The sequence below is a fragment of the Morone saxatilis genome, unplaced genomic scaffold (assembly GCF_004916995.1).
Source record: "Morone saxatilis isolate NCDOM2014 unplaced genomic scaffold, NCSU_SB_2.0 Contig17, whole genome shotgun sequence".
Lineage (NCBI taxonomy): Eukaryota > Metazoa > Chordata > Actinopteri > Moronidae > Morone > Morone saxatilis.
In genome coordinates this window covers 12463538-12474254 of record NW_023339729.1, presented here as the reverse complement: position 1 = coordinate 12474254, position 10717 = coordinate 12463538, and the positions used below count along the sequence as shown (strand labels likewise).

The following is a 10717-nucleotide window of genomic DNA, read 5'->3' as shown; positions in this document are numbered from 1 at the left end:
GCAGTGTGTGTGTGACGTGCAGAAGTCTTTGAGCGCAGCAGAGAGCTACAACCAGATACCAGCGGCTGATTTCACAGTACTGCTCCGCTGTGCCCAGGATGTGGGTTTGTCTGTTAAACCGTGATGTGTGTGGTGAATGAATGGCAGTGGAACTGAGCTGGAGACACTTTGCCTTGGACTTTTTGGACTCTTTGGGTGCATACAGAGGTTATGGATGTTGGACAGTAAGTTACAGGTAAGACAACAGAGGCAGTAATGGGTAAAATTTATTTTGAAGGGCATCCACTCCCTGCTGTGGGCTTAGACAGGGACAGAAGTCACTGACTGTCAACCCGATGAGTTGAGGACAGAGTTTGTCTTCTCTGGTAATGTTTAGGGGACAGTGACTCCATGACTGACACTTGAGCATTGATTTGGAAGTATTAACATGTTTTCATCTAGGTATGAATGTAAATATCTCAGAATATGATGATTTGTGACAGTATTATATTGCTTCATCTATCTATACAGTGTAAAGGGTATACATCCCCATACATCTTGGGGACTCTTGTCTTTAAAGCTGTTTTTGACAGAGTCAACTTACCATATCATCTTGTTTTGACTCATGTAAATGTGTTTTATAAGATCACACTTCATTTCTCTGCAATATGAAAGCCTCGGGTGTCTTGTTTTCTGTCAGAGGAGTTCATGGACTGTGTCAGCCTCACAGTGATGGGAAAAGCAGGGCTGACATGTTGACAGCCGCCCTCTGTGAGCTCACAGACCCCCCACAGTGATACCATTTTGGACACTTCTTCTTTTTTAGACGCTCTGTATGATTCATGCTTTTAATAACTGCTGAGGAAGTAGAAAGACAGAAGCACGTGTTGGGCGTCTGGATGTTATCTTGCTTTAAATGTCGACTAATACCTGTAAATGGTAACATATTTAAGCCAGTCTGCCATCTGTTAATCTCAGATATCTGTGTCAGCCCCTTAAAGCTGATAAGTTGAAATGAGTTCATGGGTAATTCCAGTGTCTGTAGTTTGTTTTACAGAGCAGGTGAAGTGTGATTGATTTGAACATTTATATGCAGGAATAATATAGTTTATTTATTTCGATAGATACAACTGCCCTCACAAGTGTTAAAGAGGGATGCAAGTAACTGTCACTGAAGCACAAGTTCAGTCTGACACAACACTGTCTGTTAGTGGACTTTGAGGGCTCCACCCTTTATAGAAACTATACTTAGCCAACGCCTGAGCTTAACATCCTTTTTACTACGTAAACCAACCACATTTAGATTAAAAACACAGTACAGGTGTCTTTTGTAATGGAGATCATTTTCACACACACATTTGCGTCATAACCAGTAATGTAGAGGTAACGGAAGATGGCAAATTGTGACCTCCAGAGATCTTGATCAGGCAAACTGCCACATACAATAAAACTATTTTATTTGTCCAGTTTAGGTCTTAAGTTGAGCAAGGACTCCATGAATTTAGACTTTCACTCCTATTACTTTATTGGACTCTGGATGGATAGTTTAAAGAAAAGGATCAAAATCAATGCAGCAGAACCACAGATGTCTTTTCTTCCTTGTCAAAACCTAGGGTCACTTGAGGCAATTTATCAGACCCAGATCCCTCTGGAGCCACAAAGCGCTTTATATAACTTTTTGTGTCAAGCCAGTTAAGGCCAAGTCAAGTCTAAAGTCTTGACTCCTGACCATTAAACTGTTGTTAACTCAACATTTAAACATTTTCTTAACACATTTCAATACATAGGTGAAATAATTAAATATTCCAGCTGTGTGGTTTTATGCAGGATTTTAGGAAGTCAGGTCTTTAAGTCTGAAATCCACTTTCAAGTCAGTGCAAGTCAATCTCAAATCCTTATTTTCGTTATTCTGTGTTTCAAATATACGCTGCTCTGTTCTGAAAGGGTAGACTTCATTCTACAAAATAACAAGTAGCTAACCTTAGCTTTGATGTATCGCTATAGCCCTGAGGTTTATGCCACATGTTTAATGGACAACTTTTATCTCAGTGGTGGCCTGCAACTTAATAAATACCATTACCATAAGTTTTTCTCCAGAAAAAAAATTCTAAGCATTAAATGCATTGAGTTTACAGCCTGCCTGTCAGATAAAGACAGACTCTTCCTGCACAGCCAAAGGAAGGGATCCTCTATTCTTTGTAGAAATTGTTTAATTACGCAATCAGTTTGAATACAATCATCTCCTCCTGTTGAGAAAGAAAAACTGCCAGAGTAGATCATGTGTCAGGCTTGAAATAATAAAGTAAAAAAACAAAAACAAACAGACTGATGATGTTGATTTCTGGTGGTAGATATTGTTTGTTGTTTACCACAGATATCAGGTATGAAGAATGAATGCTGTCACAATGTGGACTGTCACAATGTATTGTTGTTGTTTTTTTTATTGCAGTATCCTAGAGCAGCACTGTATGTTATTCACAACATTGCTTCCTGTTTGCCTTATGCTGTGGTATCAGTAAAATCTTTGTTTTCACCTTTTAAGGCACACACTTTGAGGTCAACACCCCGTGTGTGAGCATATGCATCTGTGCACATGCACAATTACACCTGTTGTGACAAAGAATATTCAGTGATGTAAAGCACCCAAATGTTCTTACCCATATCACATTTAAACAAATATAAGAGGACATGGTTTTCTACTGAAAATCATGACTTACTCCGTCATCATCATCATTTGTTAAATGATAAAACACAATACTGTTCAATGTGAAACTGGGCATACTGTATTATAGCACCTGATATTTGCATTCATGGTAGTTTCATCATATGTTTATCAGTGTTTATTGAGGAAGTGAAGACCAAAGGTTATACAGAGTAGCTTTCTGTTCCCTAAGTGACAGAACCTCTATGCTGTAGCTAAATGTGCTAGAGCAGATTGTTGCATCTTGGTTTATTTTTAAAGCCAATAACGTACTTCCTACTCAAGTCACATCTATGCAGTTGCGCATACTCTAATTCTAGAGTATGGTCTATTTGAAGTTTTAAGTTAATATGTACTGCAAGACATTGCAATAAAACAGTTTTGCTGGACTCGTTATGAGGAAACAATCATCGTCAAATTACATTAAATGTAAGATTTTTTGTTTCAAATCTGCCTGCAGAGCATCAAAGTTTAATCTTTACCTTGGAAACAACAACAATCTCCCCTCATGGTCAACATGTAGTCCTTAAAGTGCTTCTGCAATTCCATGACAACTATGCAAACTTTGTCGTCTGATGAAGATCATGTGATATGGATGTGAGATTGTTGTGTCAACTGCTGTTTCCTAGATCAAGAATAAACTTTAAAGCTCATCTGTGAAATTCACTTGAGTGCTTTGCAATGGCAAAAACAAAAGATGTGCTTTATGCCACACACTGGTCCATTTTTTACTTACTTGGTTTAACAGACTGGAGAGTTCTCACCGGTAGCGGTTGTTTGAACAAGAGGGAAGCACTTAGTTACAGTAGCGCTTTGGTGTTGAACCACTGTTGTTTCCTAAAGCCATAAGAGGCCAGTTCACATCCAGTATGTCAGTAAAGAATATGGGGGGGGGGCTCTATGGGCCAGCAGAGGAAGACTGGATGTGAATATCAGACTCTATCAATTGGGGGCGGTAAAAATGACAGACACACACAAACACTCACATACACACACGTATACACAAGCTCTCTTCTCTGGTCTGTGGGAGTATATCTCAGGGTCTGATCACACCGCAACAATAGGGAGGCACCTGCTTCCTCAGCTGAGCAGGGAAGCTCTCTTCCTGTTAGGAAGCAGTTGGTAATGGGATCAGTGGGAGAGGTGGGAAGCAGCCTGTGAGCAGATGGAGGGAGAGGAAAAAGAGGATGACATGAGAAAGAGACAGAGACAGAGACACACAGGTATACTTGTACTGAGACAGTTACCTGTATAAGCTTAATAAGCTTAAGCATCAAGGACTGGACCATTGTACTACATCATTTTCTGACATTTGGTGCTTGTTTATGTTCACCTTGATCTTGGCAACCTTAGGTAAAAGGTAAAAGGTACATTGTTTATAACACTACTGTGGACAATGTGATCAATATAGGCAATGAGAGAGAGGCTAAGAGGAGTCTATGCTTAAATAGTTTTTAGTGTTGTTGTCAGGATCAGTGGTTTTTCTCTTTGGTGGCAATTAGGTGACAATTGCCACCAGGTGTTTTTTTAACCTCCTTTTTAGCTCACCTGGATGTTTGCCTGACGGAGACCATGGTTAAAACATTACACCATTGTAACATATGGACTACTTCTCTTTTTCTTTTGATAGGAGACTATCTCTGAAACTCTTTTAATCCACCTTAAATCTACTTCACTTTTTGAGTTTTGGAGATTGTTTCAAATAGTTATTCCACCACATGAAGGCTGCTTGTTATTGTCTGATTTTGTGAGTTGAAACCCATGAAAAAGTGGAAGTGACCTTGTTGACTCGTAGGGACGTGCTGCATACATCCTCTTATGAAACAGCACAGACTCATGCATTTGCAACACAACTAGCGACTCTACGTAAACAACTATGATGACACTGTGGACTTGGGATGGAATTTTTCTGTTAAAATCCCAATCCGCGTATATTGCAGCACCATTCACACTGCCTTGGTACCCTAGCTTTCTGATGATATGTTCATTAGCTGTGATTGTTTTCACAAATAAACCTGTTTTTATGCTTGTAATAGTAAATTTACATTCATAAAAAACTGTACATCAGCTACCCTGCCCTGACTTTAGATAATTGTTACATCACTGGCTTGTATGACATTTTTGATCTTCTTGTTTAATTTTTCTTTGAGAATAAACTCTTTCAGACTTAAAACAAATGTGAAATAAGACTATTGCTGTAAAAGTGATAACACCAACACAATTCCTTAAACAGTAACCTGTCGTCAGCATAATTATTTCTACTAATAAGCCTCAGACCACTTTCACTGCATCATGCCACCTCATATAAGGTCTTCACCTTTTTTATTACCTTTACACATCTCCATTGAACCCCATCCTGGATGCAAGAGTCATCACAGCTCTAACTTATTAGTTCCTTCCACTCTCACCGGGCTCTCATCCAGCTCTGTCCGACCCTGACAATGACCGGAGCCCTAAGCACAAGTGTCCAACACGCTTGGCTCTATACCCCTGCTTGGTGCCACTCGGGACACCTTTTAGACACAATACCTCTCTGGGGAGGAGGAACCGCTGAGAAAAAGGGCTACGTGGAGGTGTTTACGTCTGGAGCTGTTGGTATTGTTGTTGAATGGTAACTGTAGGAAAAGGACTGAAGTGGTGGTGGTGGGGGTAGGGGGGATAATTGAGCTTCAGTCCTCTGGCCTCCTGAACTTGGGTTTGCATAAGCTTCCTGGCCCATCGCTCCACCGGTGTTAATAATGAGGTCAGTGAATCGGATGTTTGTACAGTATATGTGTGTGTGTGTGTGTGTCTGCACTGTATACTGTATATGTGTTCAAGCATGTTTGTGGGTAAATATATGGACAATTGTTAGTGTTACACATGTAACACACATGTCCATAGGTGTGTTTGTGTTCTTTTGTTCTTTTTACTTTTTATGTTGGCTTATGTTGCATACCTTTAAAGGGATAGTTTCACAGTTACTTAGCTTGCTTGTCCATCGTTAGATAGGACATACCACTTGGTATTAGCAGGTGTTTAGCTTGGCTAGCATAGCTTAGCATAAAGCCTGGAAACATGGAAAACAAAATCCACTTCTAAATCTCACCTATTTACATACTTCCAGTCTTGCCAAATTAAGCTAACACGAAGTTAACTGCTGCTTTTAGCCTTACTAGTGCAGTGCCCATTCAGGACATGGCTGTTCAGAACGTGTTGATTGCTTGGCCTCTGGAAGTGTTGCCGTTTTCTCGAGAAACCCTTGTCTTCACACTCGACACTGCACTACCTTGGGTCCTCAGCAATACACTCGCCAAGGCTGATCAGATAAAAGTTGACAATTCTGAACAGACAAAGATTCTTGTCAATCACTGTGGGAGTACTGGATTATACAGATTCAGCGGTTTTCGAGATATGCGATGGACAGGCAGAGGCTATTGAATGTATCAATCTTCTTATCTAACAAGATTTACTCTTGTAAAGAGACAAATAAGCATGTTTACCAAAATGTCACACTATTGGTTTGTACACTATGTGTATGTGTGTATGAGTCAGGTGTTTGGTGAGTTGGTGTGTAAGAGCAAGTGAGTCATTTATTAACACTATTCATTTGACAGCCTTCATTTATTTCTAGCTTTCATGTGCAATGGGGAATTTGTCACGCTCTCTGGGGAAATTTTGAGAAGATGTAATCAGGCAAAAACAGTTTTTGATATCATTGCTCATTTCTGTCCATATGCTGATTTCCCACTGTTAGGACTCAAATGCGCAGAATGCTTATTTTCCATGATCAAAACAACCTCATGAATTATGCGTGTATATTTAACATATTTAAAATGGAAATATAGCTAAATACATCACAAATAAATAAATGCTGAGCCACTCAATTTCTAAAACAAAAAATCTTTAAAAAGCTTTGCCCTGTTTTCTTTAGGGAAGTGGCCTATGGTTGTTCTGCTTCTCAAATTGGGATGTTTCCCAGAGTTTGCACAGCATATGTTGTATTTCCATGAAAAAAGTCTAATATGAGGTAAGACAAGGTTTAAAAATATATCAAGCAGCAACATAATACATTACCAACCACCCTGTAACTTCTCTTCTGACCACATTCCAATAAATGTTCATTAAATGTTCCTGTGAGATTTGATTCGGGTCTAGTAAAAACTCAAGTAAAACTCAAAAATCTTTCACAACTTTCAGAAATATTTTCTAGATTGAAACTAAATTTCACAGATATGTTCATTCGCTGACAAAATATAGGATTTTTATTTGGATAAAAGTTCTTTATTAAAATTTTCAAATTCAAAGAGTCCTTATTGGCATGACCATATTGAAACAGTATATAAGCACATTATAGAACATGAAACTATTTTAATTTAAATTTGTTCTTAATAGAATTGTATTTGTATATCCCATTCACTCAGATGTTCCTTAACCAGTTATTGATTTTTATATTCATATTAGCTAGATTATGCATGCAACTTCAAAGAGCTGTATGTATGGAAAGTAACAGACTGTAGCCTTTTTTTTCAAATTGATTTAGTTGCCTTACGTGCCTACACATAATATAACGACCTCCACACTATTTATATGGTAAATAAATTAATTAATTGTCTTAAAAATGCCATTAGTGAGACACAGTATTCTCATTTTTAAAAAGAAAAAAAAAAGGTTAATCCATGGATGACATTACTTGCATGTTAGTGTCAGTGTTAATCTTATGTAGCTGGATTCCATTTTAACAAGCTGTTGGAGGTATAGATAAATCTAAGAATAAATATAGTTAAAAGATGGAGATCCAGTAGATTTATGTAAGTTATGGTAGTGTGGTGTTGGTGATCACCAATGTAGAAAACATCTCGAAACCTCAATGAGTTTAACATGACAGGGTTTCCCTGAGAAATGGCAGCAGGGCAGCAACGTACTCACTGTGCACATTGTTTTGACCATCAAATGCTTCTTTACGGAGGTTGTTTTGTGAGTGACTGTATTGGGTGCAAGCTGTCCCCCCACAAAAACACCTGTGCAATTTTCAGGGGGAATTCAAAAATCTTGCAATGTTGTAGTTACCAGTGAAGAAGTGGTCACAATTTGGGGCATATGGCTTCTGTTTTTACAGCAACTCTTTCCTTGGTTTGGACAGCAGTCTCGGTTGACTTTTGGTTTTGGTTGGTTGGGACTGCAGCTTTCAAACTGTGTCTTTGAACTCCTGTCACCATGAATGTTGTTTATCTACCCAAAAGACAGCCATGATTTATAAATCTGTCACTCAACTCTTTTGAGTTGCTGATGGGACTTCCCTGGTATCTTATTATTCATATAGCTTCTGATGGGATGCATTTATAACAGAACTGAAACAACTTGCCACACCTGGGTTGTCCTCAGATGCTGCATGAAAAACCGTAAAATGCACTAACAAACTGAAAGTTATAAAAATGAAGTTCAGCATGTTCCGGTGAGTCAGTGGTGAAAATATGATGCATTTTCAACGTTGTGGTCATACAGGAATTAAATATTTCACTATATTCACCTCATCTCTCTGATCTACAGCATTGTTTCACAACTGATGTGGAAATGATTTGAAACTGATTTGAAATCACTGAAGTCACTAAGGGCAGTTTTTCTATTTTACCCTACCAGATAAGTCATATGGTGAAAATTGTGGGCTTGTTTTGTTTTGCCTAAATCTTGCTATGAAAGCTTCTTGAGTAATGTTAGAATGTCATGTATTCAGACATAGCCTCCTTGAATCATGTAATTACTGACCGTAGACACATATCTATAGTCCCCTGTGTATCAGAATCAGAAATCAGAATCAGAAATCAGAATCAGAAATACTTTAATAATCCCCAGGGGGAAATTACTTGAAAGGGGGTACAAGAAACAGGAAAAACAAGAGGAGAGGGGAGGGAAAAAAAGCCGCTCCCAAACTCTGCTCCATTAGGGGAAGTGTATTTTACACTACTGCAGTAAGAGTTCCTTTTTGTAAAACTTGTAAAACCGTCATTCCTTCTTCCATCTAGAAGGACATTTGTTATTGATGTTTATCACAGAACATGATAGCTAATGTGGTTCTTCTCAACATTTTTCAAGACTCTTCATAAAACTGTCGGATTTGAGGCAGAACAGGCATCATATCACATGTGACATTTCAGGAACTATGGCAACAAAACAGCAATACAATCAAACCGTGTCTGTTTTTCCTCCTGCTTAGAAATATCTCTTCATGGTTTGTGTATCTTCTTAGACTCATTTTCATACTTAGCGGGTGATCTGCCCTCATGCAAAACAGACATGATAACACATGAAAACAGAAGGCTGTGTTTGTGTGTGCACATGGACATTATCATATGCATACAAATGAATTCGAAGGTAATATTCCATAGAACACATGAATGTTAATGGAGTTATGTATCATATTTTGATACTTAATATCAGCTCTATCTCTCTTCCCTCCACAGAACCTGAACGGTGAAGATGCAGCACACCTCGTGTACAGAGGACAGAATCCAGCATGCTCTGGACAGGTGTCTGGATGGGCTGAGACAAAGCCCCACAGCAGCGCACCACTGGAACGGTAAGACTCCAGCAACTACACTAATGATGAGAACCCACAGCTGAGATTTGGTTGCGATGAAAAGAGTTTAGTCAGGGCTTGTAGCAGCAGACATGGACGCATGTAACAACAACTAATTGCGTTTCTACACTGCTACAATGAGAATAATTGAAGTTCTGTGGGACTTATGATCTAGCATCTGAAGCCACACCAAAATCGTATCACCTGTTCTTTGGTTCTTTGGTCCAAGGCCATTTTAGAACAATCTCAGGATAAGGAGAGGATGAGATGAATCAACAGGAATTTTAAACCTGTCATAGCACGAAAAGCACAGGTGTATTTGATAACATTAATGATGGCTGCATTCCACTGGAATGTGTTACTGGGACACTGAGTTATTGTTAAAGATATTAGATCCACCTGTACGTGTCCTGCTGTGACAAGTCAGACAAAAGGTTTATTACAGGGTTGTGGTTCAATCCTGGCTTCTCCAGTGCTCATGTGCCTCAGCCAAATTATTGTCAAATTAGAGCTAATCACATTTATCATTTTGTCTGGGTGCTAATCTAGAGCTGCTTACAATTATCCAACAGTCTTGCTCAAGGCCTTGTGGCTATTGCACAGGGTCACCCCTGTAACCTTCAGTTTCTAGAAATGTACAAACAACACATTGTCTCAGAAGTATCAACTCCGCTAAACACATTTAAATGTGACATGTGCTGTTTGCAGTGCTGACTGGAAAACATGTTTGTTCTCACTTTCTTAACACAAGAGCAGCATATGACAGCACACGGGATGTTTGAGCATATACGCGTCTGAGCTTGTTGTTGGTGACACTGTGCTGTATGATCATCAGGGGAGCATGTTATTGGGTGCTGGAGGAAGTTGTGTGAATAGACAGCTGGGAGGAAGTGGTGGCACAGACCACAGTGTGTGAGTGAGGCATCATGAGGCAGGAGTCATTGCGGTGCAGGGTGTAAAAACAGGTCGGCTAATCAAATCTGCATCGGCCTCCTGCATATCCACCAGTGCCAGATAGAGTGGCGGATACACATGTTCAATTTTAGCTATCCCCCTGAAAGACTGATTTTGACATATAAAACAAGTTTGTTTTTTATGTTTCCTTCTCCACTTCACTGCTCCATCATAGCATAGGCCTTTGTGACTCCAGTATCTGTTCATAAGATTTCTAGGGAGGTGAATGTTGTCTCTATGAGTGTAATCACATTAATTTGAACTTGTACTTGTTTGCCTTCTGCTTACAGAGATGATCAAATATACATCTAAACAGGATCATCTGAAATGTGCAGCTTCGCATGCAGCTGGCATCTTAGAAAGTTAAGAGCTCTCTAGTTAATACTCATGAAGGTTGCAGTTAACTTTAGAAAAGTACAGCGACTGACACATTTCTTGGAAAACATTTCTGTGTAACCCAAACTGCTGTTGTGTTACTTCTTTGGTAACTGCAGCTCCTAGAGTTGTTCCGATTCCGATACCAGTAT

The 10717-nt window shown here is 39.2% G+C and overlaps 1 protein-coding gene across 1 annotated transcript in view; it reads left to right on the top strand.

Annotated features, from left to right (window-relative positions):
- Positions 1-10717, top strand: part of pik3r5 (phosphoinositide-3-kinase, regulatory subunit 5) — a 22867-nt gene continuing 12150 nt past the window's right edge. The window contains exons 1-2 of the mRNA XM_035659968.1: positions 1-235; positions 9121-9236. Coding sequence (XP_035515861.1) covers positions 9137-9236 — 100 coding nt within the window. The 5' untranslated portion in view covers positions 1-235; positions 9121-9136. The remainder of the gene's footprint in view (positions 236-9120; positions 9237-10717) is intronic.